The sequence below is a fragment of the Podarcis erhardii genome (assembly GCF_964252035.2).
Source record: "Podarcis erhardii genome assembly, chromosome: 12".
Lineage (NCBI taxonomy): Eukaryota > Metazoa > Chordata > Lepidosauria > Squamata > Lacertidae > Podarcis > Podarcis erhardii.
Window position 1 is genome coordinate 18,031,785 of NC_138513.1, and position 18,138 is coordinate 18,049,922.

Sequence of the window (18,138 nt, forward strand, 5' to 3'; positions counted from 1 at the left end):
CCACTGGCATGAGCATTTTGATAAGAGTGCAGTATTAGCCAATAGAGTAGACTGGCACCAGCAGTACTGTTACTGTTCTTGTTGTTACTACTACTACTGTTAGATTTAATGAATCACTTTTTTTTGCTGTGACTTACACCGCAAAAATGAAAATCAGATATAAAGGACAGAATACAAAAACAGGGTCACCCTAACCTATAATTTGGCTATTTCAAGGCTGAGCAGAACCAAGTGTGCATAGTTATTTGTGCTCTCCCTGCTCTGGGGTCCACCCCCATTTGATAAACTAGCCCTTATGACAGTTGTTTGTAACACTTGCCAATAAAAAGGAGAAGCTTCACATCTTTAGCGGAGGGGGGGGGTTTACTGAAAAGAAACTTCGTGTTGTACCACAGCTTGTATTTCCCCTCCATGCATTGAGTGCATTATGCACTTTGAAACATTCAGTTTAAAGACCCACACTTGCAGTCCCCCCCCCTTAGACAATCTTCTGTGCTTAACCAGGACAATTAAAAAAATCAAATCACTTAGCTATTGATAACTTTGGAGGCTATCATGAAATCAGAAACACAAACCAAACTGAAATGCACCCTGCTGCTTGATTCCTTTATTTATTTCAAGTGTTGAAGAACACATAAGGCCATCGAAATGTCACAGCTCAGACAAAACAGCTCTGGAGTTCTGTTAAAATTAGGATGCCACCAGGGCATTCTGGGAGCTGCACTTTCATTGTTGTGTTCTCAGTCGTCCAACAAAAAAATTCCAGGGAAAAAAGGGCTGCATCCTTTACAAACACCTATTAATCATGGCACATTGTCCATTACGCCAGATCTTTTCTTGGGGTCCGGTTCAAGGGTAGAGATTTCCTGTTTGAAGCCTGATGAGTATACAAATTCCATTTTCATGAAATGTTTCATCCGGAATTTGATGTCAATGCTTCCCAACATGCTAAAAATAAAGGAAGGTGTGTACACGCTTAGGGACACTTAAGACTTTTCTACAAGGAGCAACCAAAAGTCTGGGCACATTGTTGTCATTCTTCCAGCATTGACTGGAGGCTAATATGTGAGTCACAACTAGCGGTGCTGGAGAAATTCATTTGGTTCATGCTTTTAAGCAAACTAACCTTAACACGTGCTCTCCAGCAGAATACAGTCGTACCTTGGAAGTCAAACGGAATCCGTTCCAGAAGTCCGTTTGATTTCCAAAATGTTCGGAAACCAAAGCACAGCTTCTAATTGGCTGCATGAAGCTCTTGCAGCCAATCGGAAGCCGCAGAAGCACCGTCTGACCCATTCTTTGGGTTCCAAAGAATGTTCGCAATCTGGAACAGTCACTTCCCAGGTTTGTGGCGTTTGGGAGCCAAAACATCCGAGTACTAAGGCGTTCAGGGTCCAAGGTACAACTTTATGTGGAGTGGACACAGTTATCCTTTGGATTGTGCAAACAAGCTTTTAATACAATCAAAAACCAAAAAACAACAACCCTAGGTTTAAAAAATATAATTAAAGACAAGAGCAAAATAGGATCACAACAACAGTAACTTAACCCGAACCAAATTTTAATGGTGAAAATGTTAAAAGGCTTTTCAGCTTGCCTTTTAAAGGGAGGGGGGCAATCAAATCTCTTTAGGGAGAGAGTTCCATGACATGGGTGCAGCAGCTGATAAGGCCCTGCCCCATGTCCCATCCAGCCACAACTCTGAAGGCAAGAAGGCATGGATGCAAGAAGGCAGTGCTGAATACAATGGATGGGCAGGTTCACAAGGAAAGAAGGAGATGACCTTCTTCTAATTTAGGCCTTGTCCAAGAGTATCTGACAGCTTCTGTGCTTTGGACTGATTGTGATGCAGTGAAGATGAATAAAACCTGTTCTATAAAAATCTATATTGTTGACACATCCCAAACCTGATGTACTGGTACTTTTTTTAAAAAAAACCACACACTTTTTTGCACTTTCTAGGAGCACCATATCAACAGGTTTCTTCTGAGGGAGGAAGGGGGTGAGTATAACAGCTCGGATGATAGGCAACTAGGGATGTAGTAAAGGGCCCGTCCATAGTTTTAACGAGGCGGAGTGCTGGAAATTTATTGCAGCCGCATTTGTGCCACCATTAAGTTAGCCTTTGTTCTGCCAGAACAGTTTTTAAAAGATTCCATTTTCTGCTCAGCTACTGCAAGCCGGCAGATGTGTACTGCTTTGTGCAACTTTCACATCGGCAGCCCTGTTTGTGGGACTCCTCTCTTTCCTGAGACCACCCAATTCATTGCACATGTAGCTTCAGATGGATTCAAGATCCCTCTGGCCTCCAGAAAAGAAAAGGAAGACTGTAATAATAGACTAACCCACCCAGTTCAAAAGACATGATCTAATACTGGAAGAATTGGCAACCTAAAAGTCGCTGCTGTTATGGAAGCTTTGAGAAGGTGGCTCAAGAAACGTATTATGCTGGGAATTTCTCTCTACGGCACTTAAAGGAGCATATACAGAAAGCTTTAAACAGTGCTTTTGGGGTTTGTTCTTCGAAATTCCATTTATCTGGGACGTTTATAAAGTACAGGATAAGGGGATAAGGCTGCAATCCAGCTTCTGGTGATGTTTCTCATGATTGCAGCTGGAGAGGCAGTGCATTTATCCCTGCCACAGGTCTCTGCCATGGATGCATTCCTGCAGAATACAGTCATAACTTAGAAGTCAAACAGAATCCATTCCGGAAGTCCGTTCAACTTCCAAAGCTTTCGGAAACTAACACGTGGCTTCTGATTGGCTGTAGGAAGCTTCTGCAACCAATCGGAAGCCATGGAATCCCCACCGGATGTTCTGCTTCCAAAAATAATTCACAAACTGGAACAGTCACTTCTGGGTTTGCGATGTTCGGGAGCCAAAACATTCTACTAACAAGGCGTTCGACTTCCAAAATACGACTGTATCTGTGAGGCCTCAGCTAAGTTCACAGACAGGGTGCAGTTGGGGATCCCAGGCAGGCAGGCTTAAGGTTCAGAGGCAGAGGGTGTGGTCTATGATGAATCAGGCTGTAGAGCACGAAGGCATGGAAAATGAGAGGGTTGGAGCAAGTCCACTTAGCAGCATCTGCCAAGGACCAACTGAGCACATGACTTGGGATATTGCTGTTTTATTAAGTCTTGTAGCGTCTTGATTGGTTTGAAGGGTCAATGGACAGTATCCATGCGGGTATTGAAATCTAGAGGATATAACTGAGCCACAGAGTTTAATTTGCTGATGAACCAGAGTGTTGATGATATAGATGATAAGGCACAGGAGACTTGCTGCTGGAAACTTGGATTCAAGCTCACTACATTTTCCCAGCCAGCTTGCTGTGGTGGCTACATTTGCATGATGAAATGTCAGTTGAGTAAGCCAAGACATGCATGAGCTTCACAGCCACTTTGTTTTTGTAAGCCACGAAGCTACGGGTAACCATAGCTTCCTATGATGTCTGAATCAGGAAACCAAGGTTAACAGATAAAATATGGCTTCCAGATCCTGGCTTCTTGGGAAGCTATTTACCCTAGTTGCCAGTTCACACATAACGGGAAGCTGAAGTAGCTTAAGCTTCCTGGTTCGTATACTTGCTTGTGCAAAGGGAGCATGTAGGTTGTGTGTATCACAGTTTATAAGCCAGGATTTGATGGTGCAAATGCATCCACCGTCTTCAGAGGGAAGCCTGAAGTCATCCACGGCACCTTCAGATATTCCTGAGTTCTGGCAACGTCAGAGAGCATAGATGAAGATTTGCTCAGATAAAGATTAAGGTGCTCTTGATGCCTTTCCCACCTCTCCATCGCCTGGGTTCCACTCATCTTCATAGGCCAGCCATTGTTAGATGTCTGCCCTCTATAAAGTTTTCAGAACAGATTTAAAAGATGTTTCCTGATGGCAATTTCTTCAATTTGTCACAGGGAGCTGTGATGAATTGTGGAGCAAAATACTGTGAAGTGGCTTGAAAGCAGTACATAATGATTCATGGCAATATGTTGAATTTAACTGGAATACAAAATTGGTGATAAGAACTGCTTTATTTCAATATCGTCTTTAAAGTTCTGAAAAAGCATGGGAATGAACCATCTAGCTCAGAGGGAAGCCAGCGCAGTTATCTCCCAATCAGTGTTGGACTATTGTTCATGCTGATGGGAGCTAGAGTCCAGGAACATCAGGGAGGCAGTAAATTGAATCTCCTTCGCTGATACCATTAGAAGACAGTTGTGAGTCCAAGTTGACCTTTAAATATGATGGAATAAAATCCCAATTTTAGGTTGCTAAACTTTTTATTTATTGTATTTTTAGCCCTCCAAGGCAGTTTACATAACACAATATAAAATGCATTTGAAATCACCAAACAACATCCATACAGTGCCTGGAAGATGAAAATGCGGTTCATTTAACTATCACTGATGTTAAGATGACTAACTTTATTGTATCCGTGTAATCTGTCCAAAGGCTTTTTAGTTTCTACTGAGATTGTTTTATTTTTGTTTATATATTTAATAAATTTTGTTTGTATTTGTTGCATCAGTAACAATAAAAATGAGGGAGGCTCGGCAAAAAAATTTTGAATCTGAGTTAAAGCACAAGCAGAAATAGTTCAAAAACATAGCATAAGACAACTGTAAATGAAATTAGCAGTTTCAAATTTAAAACATTTAAGGGAAAACCAATTTGGAACACTTTAAGGTATGCTTAAAGCTTTGCATAGAAGAGGCTTGGTTCAGTTCACTAAGGAGGGAATTCTTTAACTAGCGGGTGACCACTGAAAAGAGGGGGGAAATATTAATATAGAGAGTGGAATTCAGTGTTGCTACTTTTGATCCAGTAGAGGTGCCCACTAACATGTGAGAAAGGGAGACATTCCCCACCCCCACCCCCAATTCTTGCTGCAGCCCTCTCAGCTCTATGAAAATCTGCTCCAGAGGGTTGGAGGCTTCAGGGGAGAACATGGAAGGTAGGGTGGGGGCTTCAGGGGAGAGAGGGAATTGCAGAAATTTACCTCTTTCTCTTATTCATACACCTCCACTGGATTATAAGACAAGCAGAACAGCAACATTGGATTTCACCCATTGAAATCACACAAGAAAAGAGTATCAAGCAGCGCTGATGGACTTAAGGATGATATGCAACAACATATTAAAGCTACTCATATAATGTCACTTATGAAAGGCAGCTAATGCAATACACAGGCATTTGCTTTGATTTCATTTGCACATCTGTTCCTTCCATTGTGGCGAAATATTCTTCTGCTTTGGCAGGAATTGCAAATATGGTCACAAGAATTACATAGCAGTTTCCCCAGTAGCTGCCAGTTCACAGCTATACAATCCTTAACTTCTCTTATTGGATAGTATAATCCTGCGCTTTGAAAGACTCTTGGATTCACTTTTGCAGTTCTTTGCCAGCACCTGAGTTCTTGCCGCAGCCAAGAGTGTTAAAATGCAAAGGAAGTATACTTCAAAGTCTTTGAAAGGGATTTTATCATTTTATTTTTTAAAAGAAAACAAAAGACCCTTTGCTTGTTTGTTTATTACAACTATTAATTACTCTGTAGGTCTAGAAGAGTCTTGTTTCCAAAACAGATGTCTTATTGGTGGTTTTACGTGGACACACACACACACACACTTTTCCTAGTTTGGAAATGTTAGAGAAAAGACATCTTTTTCTGCAGCTGTAGGGTGTTCTATTTTCCTCACTCTTATTAATTTCAGTTATAGACCTCTGTTCAATAAAACTTCTAGGGTAGTTTACATAATACAGTAATCAATAGTCCAATAGGAACCTGAACCCCCCCCCAAAAAAGTTTCCCTGAGATTAGACCATCCACTACAGTCATAGTATTTAGGTGCCTCCTTTAAAAATATATATATATACACTAAACTAGATTTAAATTTGATGATAAGTGAGACTAAAGAAAATATAAATTTTTTTTGGAAGAAGTGCTAGATTATATTTGAATGAGTGGACATGAGATTGTAAACAAGTTGATAATTTGTTTGAAAAAATTTTTAACGATGTAAATGGGAGCGGGAGACGTGAGGGAGTCCAAAGAAGTGTTGAAATTGTTGTAAAAGAAGTAAGATTGTTTATTATGTGTGCATTTATATTTAAAAACCTTAATAAATATTTATATATATATATATATATATATATATATATATATATATATATATATATATATGTGCTTTCGTAGATTTTCACGGGTACAGGAATGCAGGTTTTGGTGTCCTCGGGTGTCTTCCCGTGTAAAAGTTGGGGTGTCTAGGCGACGTTTCGACGAGGTCTCACTCGTCATCTTCAGGCTGGTGCTTACGGCTTACATGCACAATCACACCACCACCCTGCACAATCACACCACCACCCTGCACAAATAAACTCCGTAGCCAAAACTCTCATCTCCAGAACCAAACGCCTGGCTGACAAAGACCACTTGACAACTGAGTTACAGAATCTCTCAAACGTGTTAATTGCCAATGGATACCAGCAAAACAGGATTACGAAGCTAATCCAAAAGGAAACACCCCCCAAAAACCAAGACACAGAAGAAAACAATGGCATGGCCCTCCTTCCTTATATCAAGGGCACTACAGATAAAATTAGCAAAATCCTCCATAAACACAATATCAAAACAGCCTTTTGCACCAACCAAAAAATAGCCAATATCCTCAGAAACCCCAAGGATAAAATCCAGTTGGAAAACCAAGGGATCTATGAAATACCCTGCAAAGTCTGCCCAGCCACGTACATTGGACAAACAAACAGACGAATAAATGCACGTATCGCAGAACACAAGAATGCCGTCAAAAAAGAAGAAAAAACTTCCTCTCTTTTCCAACACATGAAAGAAACAGGACACGAAATTAATTTTGCAGATTCCAAATTGCTCTTTAACACGGAACATCACCACAAGAGAATAATCATGGAAGCCATCGAGATAGAGAAACACCCTCACAACATGAACAAGCGTGACGACACATCCCGCTTGCCAGACATCTGGAAATTAGCCCTCCCCACAAAAACTGACACCAGATCCAGAGGCACACAGAACGCCAACACCAATCAACCACACCAGACCCAAACCCAGACCCTCTCCACAGATGAATTACAGACACCATCCAGTAGCCAATCCATGGTGGCACCTCCGGATGCTGCACCCCCCTGCAATCCCTACACAGATCTGGCTGACACAAGCCACAAAACCACAGCTCGCCCCTATACACGAAGCCAAGCCAGAGCACAACTAAGTACAGTACAGCCATCTTCTCAGGAAAACTCTTCACAAAGTTCAAGAGGTCAAGACACAAAGACTTTAACAACTAATCCACACCTAATGACCCACCTAAGTGGTACTCAGGATATCACTCAAGAAATCACTCAAGATATCTCTCAAGTAATTAAGGAACAAAAGAAGAAAAGGCACACTAGCCTGGGAACTTCCTCTCTGCCCAGAACATTGGAGGCTATACACCACACCCCCTCTACAGTATTTATAGGAACTCAAACACTGAGATCCTGCTCTGTTCCAGTAACAAGAAGCCGAAAGCACCAGCCTGAAGATGACGAGTGAGACCTCGTCGAAACGTCGCCTAGACACCCCAACTTTTACACGGGAAGACACCCGAGGACACCAAAACCTGCATATATAGATATATATATATATATATATTGCCAGGCATTTGGTGATTAATTGCACACTGCTGCTGAGAGTATATTGCTGGTATGGAATTATTGTAACCTTTATTTCTATTTCATGGTTTTGTATATTTATCTGGTCTTAAGGATAGTTGTTGGGATGCAGGTGGCGCTGTGGGTTAATTCACAGAGCCTAGGACTTGCCAATCAGAAGGTCGCGGTTCGAATCCCTGCGACGGGGTGAGCTCCCGTTGCTCGGTCCTTGCTCCTGCCAACCTAGCAGTTTGAAAGCACGTCAAAGTGCAAGTAGATAAATATGTACCACTCCGGCAGGAAGGTAAACGGCGTTTCTGTGCGCTGCTCTGGTTCACCAGAAGCGGCTTAGTCATGCTGGCCACATGACCCGGAAGCTGTACACCAGCTCCCTCGGCCAATAAAGCGAGATGAGCGCCGCAACCCCAGAGTCAGCTGCGATTGGACCCAATGGTCAGGGGTCCCTTTACCTTTAAGGATAGTTGTTAGTTGCCCTGAGTGATCTATAATAACAGACAACAAATGAATCAGTTCTATAGAAATAGGTTTCACTGAGATTGGTCTGTGGGCCCTTTTTGGGTACTAGCTCACAGTCAACACATAAGGGATGAAGATATTTGTCAAAGTTAAGTGTGCAAGTAAAATATGATCTACTTTTATTTTTCAGAATGACCAGTCTATGCAAGATACACAGATCATAGGGGGAGATGACTTCTCAAAGCTGGCTGGAAAGGTTTGTAAGATTTTTAAATAAAACGAGGCCATTATGACACCCGGATCAGACTAATACCAAGATTCAAAGATAGCATGATTAGGGCAATAACAAAACCTAGAGAGGAGCAAAAGAAGCAAGATGCTAATAATTACCTTCTCCGAGAAAGTCAGGGCAAAGAGAAACATTCACCTTGGTTTCAGCATGACCAAGGGTGCAGAATCGCAGCTGGGTCCACAACTACTATCAGAGCTTAATACATACTTGTCAGGGGCTCAGGAGCAGAGGCACAGGGAAGAGAGGAAATGGAGAGCGAAGGGGAAGAATCTGAGGGCAGCGTAGGAGAAGATGACAGTGGCCCGAGAGATTCCATGAGCCTCTCCAGCGAATCAGAAGATTCACAGAAGGGGACACTCCAGAAGCAAGGGGCCAGCGGGGACTCCCAGAGCAGCAGTTGGAGATCAGGACCAGCTTCCCCACCAGAGCGTAGTGGGGGGGAAGAGTCCCAGATCTCGGGGCCAGCGTCTCCCCCAGCAGGGAGAGAAGATGAGTCAGGGCTGACCACGCCTCCATCGGAGAGTCAGGGAACGGAGGGGAGGTCAGGTCCAGCTAGCCTCCCGGAAGAGGGAAGTAGTGACAGAAGCAGTGTAACGGTCAGGAGGAAGGTCACTGGGTTGGCGCGAGAGCCAAGTTCAAATGTACAGGCGCGCGGGACAGCAGAGAACCCGGATTGGGAACCAGGTCCTAAAGCCCGCTGGAGGCAGGGGGAGGAGTCAGGGGACTCAGCGTCAGAAGAGTCCAGAAAGGGGAATGCCCCAGCGGACAGGAGGACCCAGAGGAGGAGAGAGCAGAGGAAGAGGTGGAGCAGGTCTAGAGTCTTAAACTGGTGTCAGAGGGGAGGAGATTCAGATGGAGCTTCGGCGGTCTAGGGTTTAAGACGTAGAGCTGCGCGCCACGGTTTTGAAATAGAGACTGAACTTCAATAAAGACTTTTGTATATAACAACGACCTGGCGTTGGTCCTCTGTGAGCTGGGACTTCGGGCAGCTCTGACAATACTCTTTAGTAACTGGATATTATTGACAGTGAACATGTGAGCTACTGATAAATATCCCGAAAAGGATTCTAGCCCCGCATCCTTGAGGAAAAGACATTGTCTACACATAATAGTAAATTGTCATTTGCACTACATGCCTGAAGTGGACTTGCACAGCCAGGTAGAAAAAATTTGGTAGCGTTTAGTTTTGCTTTCAGAGAATCCTGGTTCGTCATCGCATACTAACCAGAGATAACAGCTTACCACAAGCTCTCATGAGCTTCTACACAAGCCAGTTCCAAGCCATGGGTTATGGGGTTTGTGATCAACCACAATCTCTGGTTTGTATATCACAGCAAGCCAGGATTCTGCAGAAGCAAAACTGAAGTGCTAACCCAGGGTTGGCTAGTCTGTGGCCCTCCAGATACTGTTGGACTGCTGCTCCCATGATTCCTGACAGCTGGCTTTGCAGGTTGGTGATGATGGGAGTTGAAGTCCAACAAAATCTGGAGGACTACAGGTTCCTCACCTGCCACACAGTGTTCACAGCTCAGTCCGGTGCATGTCTAAGTGCGATTGCATTCTGTAGTGCTCACACCAAGGTAAGTTGGAGCATTCTTCCCTGCCACCCCAACAGACCTTCCTGCACGTGTTAAATAATTATGTGCCTTGCTTCAACATAAGCCAGCATGAACATTGTCATAAACTGTCACTAGATAACTGAGAAGCTGCTTTTGAAAAGTAAATGTTTGATTCAACGCATGCAGTCAGTCTGCATAAAGGCCATTTCAGCCAGTTCTTTCAAGTACTGTACTTATGTCCACTCAATTTAATTTAAACAGCAGCCATTTTTCTTTCTTTCTTTGCTTTTCTCAAGCTGGCAAAATAGCTGCTTCTAGCACAGGGGCAGCTAGAAATATTGTTTTGCCTAGATATAATCCTGTGTTTCAGAGGGCCAAAAAAATAGACAATATGTGGAATGCATGACTGCATTTATTATGCCTGGAGCCCCCCCCCCCCCCCGCCTTCTATTAGCTATAATAGCCACAGAGTGGTATGAGCAGGATTCAGACTGCAGGAAAGGAGGTTAACCCTTTCCAACCATCCTGCAGTCATGCTATTCCTCCCATGAGTAAATCTACCATCAATTGCAGCTTTTCACCCAGCACAAATGGCAACATGGGATGGGTCATTTTTAGGAGACTATAGCATAGAAGGGAAGGGTTAAACACCCCCCCCCCAAAAAAAAATACATCATCATCAATATCCTGCTCCTGCTCTCCCACAGCTTCTGTTTTCAAAGACGAAGGCAAATTGAATGCAATTGTTTTGTTTTGGCACTGAATATTTTAATAGCACCTTGGTTTTGACAATGGTAAATCATGGGACTTGTCAATGATTTGAATCTTTTTATGTGCTGGAAGGCTGATAAGCAATTTATTTTCATTTCCCCCATTCTGCATGCACATACTGATGTTTAAAAAAAGGGAAAATAAAATATTTTTGTTCAAGGACAAGACTCTTTTAATCCACACTGAATCACTTGAGGAGGAAGGATGACTTTATTTCATTAGGCAGATGGTCTGTGTGGGAAAGTGATCAAAACGGCAAGCCTCGGGATGAATTTGGGCAGGAAACCACTAAAATTAATTTACACTGCAAGTGAAATTACTCTTGTGTTAATAGTAGGACTGGTAACTGATTAAAGACTTTTAGTTAATTAATCACCTGGCTTTTAACAGATTGATCAATTACATTTTAATAAATTGTCCTATTACCAAAATCTCAGTGTCTTTTTCTCTTATTGAAGGAACTGCATGATAACTTTATGATTTATTTAACAAAAGCTATCTACCATCCATTGTCGCCAGTACTGTCTAAAATAGCAAAATGCAACTCAAACTGATTTTCTTTTATATGTTGCCGGGTGGTATAAGAAATGGTTTGTGAGAATTATTGCGCATCAGTATTATGTCAGTTGTTACATGATTAGTATGTTAGTACCAGAACCAGTGTTTAGGTTTGCAGTGTTGAGTGTTAAAAGAGGCAAGCCTTCCTGGATCTACAAGAGGGAATTTCAGCAGCTGTAGCTTGTTATGCAATCTACACCCGCAGCAATTCTCTCCATTTGGCCCAGGGGTGGCTAACCTGTGGTCTCCAGATGTTGATGGATTCCCATCATCCTCAGCCAGTGTAGCCAGTAGTCAAGGATTGACATTTGGAGGGCCACAGGTGAACCCCCCCCCCATTTTATAAACCTGTTTCATATTTTCATTAGCAGTGCTGGCGAACAGAGCATAGGTTGCAATTTCTTGCAAGGCTGAATTAGCAGGTTCTCACCAGTCCCCCATCACATCTGCCTACCAGTCTTACTAAGGACATTACGTGTGTTCCTTACAAAGATTATGTAAATGTACCAGGTTTATTATAAATATCCTCGTTGTTCAACATTGAGCAACCTTTGAAAATCTGCCACAAACAGAACACGGTTCATAAACTCGACGTGTTTATTTTCATCCTTGCTCACAGATGACTTGAATAATGCCAGCTGACAGGATTAGATAAAGCTTAATATCCTTTTTCAGAAAACCTTTCCCTTTTTCTCCATTTTCTAAAAAGAGGTTTTAAGCCAACTTTTGAGATATATTAAGGAATCGAAAGCTGCATGGAGCTAAATATTAACTACCTGTATGGTGTTTTGTGCCTGAAAGGTTAATTTTGAAGATCTACTTGCTACAAAAGAAAAGAACCCTGCTGGGTTTTGTTGTCAGCAGTTAGCAAGAAAGCTTCGGTGTCAACAAGACTTCAAAAGTATACTGCCAGAGTGTGGAGAAAGAGACCCCCTGGGGCATTCCTAGTGTGCCAGCCAAATGCCCTCAAAAACAGTGGATATACAAATACGAAAGAGAGGGATGGACTGCAGTTCCCATGGTCCCTGACCACTGGCCATGCTGGGTGGCGTTGGTTGAAGTTGGAGTCCGACAACATCCAAAAGGCCACAGGTTCCCCTCACCTGTAACTGCCTGCCCAAGCTGGGGGTCAAACTACAGTTAGGTTAGTAGTGTGTTTCAGCTACCACACTTAGGAGATTGCACATTTTTTAACAAAAGCATCCCCTGGGATCTGCTTTAGTTATTTCCTCCCATGCCATTTACTTGCATTAAATTGTCTCCCCAACGCTGTTATTTGTCCCTGAAGGTGTTATTTGCTGAGTCAGCCTCCCAGCCCCTTTGTGGCTATATTTGATGAAGGAAAAACATGTCCGGTGTAGAGCACAGTCATAGAAAACACACTTTTTATGTGTGTAAAACTACTTGACATGTATATTTAGCATTGCTAAAGTCTCAGCAAGAAATAGTCTCAGCAAGAGTGGCAGTGGGAAAGCTGTGGCCTTCTAGATGTTGCTAAACTACATCTCCCATCATCCATGACTGCTGGCCATGCTGGCTGGGACTGATGGGAATTGGGAGTCCAGCACCCTGTGAACCTTAGGGCAGCCACAGGGATTTTTTGGCCCTCCAGCAATTTCTGGCCCTCTAGAAATAGTTGGACTCTTAATTCACAACCCTAGCCAGGGATTGGTTAGTGATTAGATTTGGAACCCAACAACATCTGGAAGGCCACAGGTCCCCCACCCCTGCCTTAGAACTGCAACTTGCAAAGCTTTTAGCTTGAGCTCCTGGCCTCCTGTGCCAGATCTGCAGCCATCATTTATATACAATACCCCCTCCAAAAGTTAGTCAATGACTCAAGCTATCCTGGATCCTAGTTCCTCCCAGCCAGTTCCTGGCCAGATAGCCAGTTATCTGCTTTCCCAATATTTGATATGAACCCAGGGATTCAGACTCCTTTTGAGAATGCCACTTAGGGAGTGTGAACCTTTAAACTACGAAAACCACCTATACTTTTTAGTTGTCTGGAGTGAGCCAGCAGTAAATCACACTGTGCAAGCTGGAGTTAACTCTTCATTAGCAGAAACAGCAGTGTCAGGCCTAATGAGCCCAGCAACTCATCTCTGGTAGGTCTTGGTCGCATGAAACAGTTGCTGAGACTGAAGGTCTTCACCTCCCTGCAGCTGCCTAAGTGCTGTTCCTCACCAGCAATCTCTTGCTTTTTTCCAAGCAACCAGAGACTGCGTCTCCATGTCACCAACCTCTCCTCTGCCCTTTTCATGCCTCTTCTGATTCTGGGAGACAAGCAGGGAGGGGAGCTTGTTGCAGTAGGAGAGGGAGACACCCGTGACTCTTCACCAACCTGACTCATCTCTGCCTCTTGGCCTCTCTCCTCCCACCTTCCTGCTTCAGCTTCTGATGCTGATTCTGGACTGCTCTCTGCCACAGACTCTGCCAGCTCACTGAGCCCTGTTCCCTCCTCATCTTCTGACACCTCCTCTTCCCACTCTTCTCCCTCTGACCACTGATTGTTCTCCCACCACTCCTCCCCGGGATCTGAGCCTGCTTCCCTTGGTGGTTGCCCAGCTGGTTCCTCCTACCATTCCTCTGTGTCCAACCAGTCCATGACAATAGTGCCTGCAAACATGGTTCTTATTTGGGGAGAAAAGAGCCCAGTCTGTGCCCAAACATAGAGCACGAGAAGGACACCATTAGGCATGTCAGATTTTAGGAAGGGTCTGTAAAAAAATAAATAAACCTCGCTTCCCTGTTTAATTGCCCAGGAGAGAGAAAGCTGGCAGCTTCATCTGGCTGCTCTGATTGCAGGGAATCTGTTTCCTGACGGAATTCTTTCCACCTCTCGAAAGCCCACCTTGCCTGGCTCTCTTATTGTCATGCAGCTGACAACTACCTGCCTACCCTCAGCAGATATAATTAGCATTGTTACATTTTCTGCAGCAAATGAGATGACTCAACACCTTCTGAAGCAGAACCAAAAAAAGAAAAAAAGAAAGGGATGCTACTGGGGAAAGGGAGAATCAATTTGAGGTAGAGCCAGCAGGACCCACATGTATCATCTTTCATCATGGAGCATCTGCCTTCTGTTCATCATTAGCAGCATGAAGGTTACTGATCTTATTGGAGCTGTCACAATGGAGCTGGATGTTCTGATTCAGATTTCTTTCTCTATCTCTTTTTTAATCCTTCTTACCAATCTAGGCTGCATAGACATATGTTCTTGAATTAGGAGATAAATATAGGGATGGCTGGGGGGGGGGTTCTTGCAAATTGAACTCTGCCATACCTAAGAGAGTGGCATGAGGGGGGTGGAAACCCTTAACCAGACATTTACTACACAACATTAAAGCAGCGCTAGCAGAACCCTGAGCTCACAGTTGTAGAACATACAGAATACGTGAGTGCTGTTCTTTGTGTGAAGGGCTGTGGCTTAGCAGCCGAGCATGGCCAAGGCCTCGGGTTCAACCCTGGCATCGCCAGGTAGAACTGCGAGAGTACCCAGTGTGAAATTATTGAGAGCCGCTGCCAATCGATGCAGAAAGTACTGATCTGCATGGACCCAAAGGTCTGACTCTGTATAAGGCATCTTCCAATGTTCCTTTGTTTACTTAAAAGTCGCCTGTATTCAACGGAGCTTACTCTTTGATATGTGTCTGCAGGATTGCAGCCTCACAGTGCAACTTTAACCATGTCTACTCTGAAGTAGCTGCCATAGAGTCCTATAGGGCTTGCCCCAGGCACTGTGCAGCAAATCTCCTGTTTTTATATTTATTTGAAACCGTTATCTCCCATCTGTGCTCGCTCAAGGCAGCTCAAAGCTCACACCATAAATTAGCAAGCCGAAAACATCAAAACGCTAAGACAACAGTAAAAAAAAAAACCACTAGCAGCAGCAAAGATTGTTTAAAAAGAAAAAAAAGCAGATGCACATAAAAACTAATATACCGTATTTTTCGCCCTATAGGACGCACTTTTTGCCCTCCAAAAATGAAGGGGAAATGTGTGTACGTCCTATGGGGTGAATGCAGGCTTTCGCTGAAGCCTAGAGAGCGAGAGGGGTCGGTGCGCACCAACCCCTCTCGCTCTCCAGGCTTCAGGAAGCTATCCGCAAGCCTTGCAAGCCCGGCGGGAGTTCCCGCGGGCTCGCAAGGCTTGCGGGCAGCAGCCTGCAGCCCGAAGCACGGGGCGCACTCCGGAGGGCGCCCCGTGCTTCGCGCAGGTGTCCGTGAAGGGAGTTGCCGCCAGGCTCGCAAGGCTTGTGGATAGCAGCCTGTTCTGGGGGCTGGGGTCGGGGGAAGCCCAGGCTTCCCCCGCCCCAGCCCGGCAGCTGGGAGGGGGGGAAATATTTTTTTTTATTCATCCCCCCCCCCAAAATGAGGTGTGTCCTATGGGCCAATGCGCCCTATAGGGCAAAAAATACGGTACCTTACAAACCAAAAGGAAGCTTTTACTAGCTTCTGGAAGCCATTTAAGGAAAGAGCAAAGCACACCTACTTGGGGAGAGAGGTCAGCAGCCTAGGAGCGGCCACAGAAAAGGACCTGTCACTGGTCCCAATGAAGTGTATTTCAGGGGGGTGCTGGGATACAAAAGAGGGCTTCTGAAGATGATCTCAGAAAAAGGGTAGAATTGTATGGGAGTTGAAGTCAGGCCTTCAGATATCCCAGTCCCAAAAGATATTCAGTTGCCTCTCAGATGAAGCCCAAGACATTCTGCCACCCGAGGCCAAGGGCAAGGTGACCATCCACACGTACAGGGAAGCCAAAGAAACAGGCAGCTGAATTTTACTTCAATATTGGTGACGGGACAGATCCACCACTGCACCTGCTAGCTTGCGGGGAAAGGTCAGGGCAGCTCTCGGAATCTGCCACCTGAAGCAATTGCCCCATTCTGCCTAAGGGTAGGATGAGGTAGGGAACCCTCCAGATGTTATTGGACTGCAACTCCCAGCAGCCCAGCCAGCATGGCCAATTGTCAAGGATGGCAGGAATTAGGGTCCAGCCACATCTGTAGGACCCGCAGGTGATGCAGAGTAGCTCTTTGTTCCAATGCTCCACCTACTATTAGGAACTCCCCACCCCACTAAACCCTTTTCAGAACAGCAATTTATGAAGATACGATCAAGTGAATTCTTCTGATTTATATAACTAGCCATATCTGATGTGAGTTTTGGTGTGTGTTTGACTGTATCATCCCACTCTGTTGATTCATCTGCTGACTCATTTTCGTTTATTAGTAGAACTGCGGTGCTAGGATGAGCTGTGAGTAAGGAGGTGGCATGGCTTGCACCTGGTGTCTTGATTCTGTGATTAAAAAAACCCAGCCACCTCCCAACACAACATGGTGCACAGATTTTTGTAAAAATGAACATGGAATTATCTGAATGGCTCTGGAATGATTAAACAAAATGCATGGCTTAAACATGAACAGCAAAAATAAAATGCAGAGGCAAGACAAGAAACAGTAAAGACACCCCACACAATTGTAAATGAAATCCATTTGGCAAAAACAATTTTGGTTGTATTCAGTAAGCTGGTTATATTGCTCATTACCAGACTCATAGTTCCAAAGCTTTATTTTGAGCCTGGTTTTTGGTACACGGCTGATTACACAAAAGCTATCAAATCTCAAACATTATCCAGCTATTCACTGCCCTTTTATCTGTGTTCAGTTTCAGACTATTTTGCTGATGTTCACTGATAAGGTGCTGCTGCATGAAACCTTATTGGTGATATGCTTTCAGTGTTATTAAAGTCAATATAATGAAGATTTAGGTGTACGTTGCAGCTTAAATATTATATTGATAAACTCCACAACCATTTCCCCAAAACATACTGCTGTCACATCACAGATTAATTGATGTATATAAAATTGGCTTTGAGAGCCTATGGTTGTACATGTTTACCTTTGTACATGTTATGATCAATCCTGACTTAAGTTAGTCAAGCTTGGGTCCTACTGAAGTTTGCAGATAGATTTCATTTGGAAAAGTGCAACTAACTTCGGCTGGAGCAAAGCCAGTATATTTTTCCATGGTGCCACGTACCACTCTTGATTACTTTATAAACATATATATATTAATCTTATTGAAAGTATATCCTCCATTAAATGGTTATGGCTGAACTGCCTGATCCCTGGCCTCAGTTTGGATGTCGGGAACTGCAACAACTCCAGTTCCATTTCCTTGATATTGAATTATGAATAAGTCAGTTCTGCTCTTTCAGTGTCCTTACAGAAAGGGAAATGTTCTCATTTTGCTAGCCCCTAGCTTCAACATCACAACCTTCTTGGATATATCTTATAGCCTCAATGACAAAGCCTTCTCAGATATAGGTGGGACTGCCACTTTTTGCCCACCAGCACCCTGTACATTTAACAGTTTAATGGTAGATAAAAAATCAATGGGTGCATCTTTTCCGAGGGTAGAGATGCCACAATAGAAAAGAGATTTCTGTCTATTGTGCAAATTTTGAATGCTTTTTTTGGGGGGGGGAGAGTTGCAACCAGTTACATTTAACAGGCACAAATCTAGCACAAGCAGATTTGCTGTTCATGAAGCAGTATTAGAGTAACACCCCCTAGGTAAATGCAAAACCAGATTTGTGAGAGTCAGAGGCTGGCACAATTAATACCATATAATGATTAACACAGAGATGGTTGGTGTTCACTCTTCATGATTACAAAGCCTGGTCTCCTCAAGGGTTGGTTTGCAGCTACTAAGAAGGCCCTTTCTCGAGTCCCCACCAAACATGCATCAGAAGTTGTTGGGACAGAGAAAAGGGCCTCTGCAGAATAATTCAATTTGCACTGCC

The 18,138-nt window shown here is 43.7% G+C and overlaps 1 protein-coding gene and 1 long non-coding RNA gene across 4 annotated transcripts in view; one reads left to right on the plus strand and one right to left on the minus strand.

Moving 5' to 3' along the window:
• Window positions 1–18,138, plus strand: part of PRTFDC1 (phosphoribosyl transferase domain containing 1) — a 168,159-nt gene that overhangs the window by 21,678 nt on the left and 128,343 nt on the right. For all 3 annotated transcript variants that reach the window (XR_014150092.1, XM_081834568.1, XM_081834567.1), the window contains exon 4: window positions 8,339–8,404. Coding sequence is in view for 2 of the 3 variants with exons in the window: in XM_081834568.1 (XP_081690694.1) it covers window positions 8,339–8,404 (66 nt within the window). In the remaining variant the exon portion in view is untranslated. The remainder of the gene's footprint in view (window positions 1–8,338; window positions 8,405–18,138) is intronic.
• On the minus strand, window positions 10,281–11,935 carry LOC309326147. Its single transcript, XR_014150203.1, has 2 exons — window positions 10,492–11,935; window positions 10,281–10,443 (listed from the first exon to the last, which is right to left on the minus strand). It is a non-coding gene; the product is annotated as an uncharacterized lncRNA (long non-coding RNA).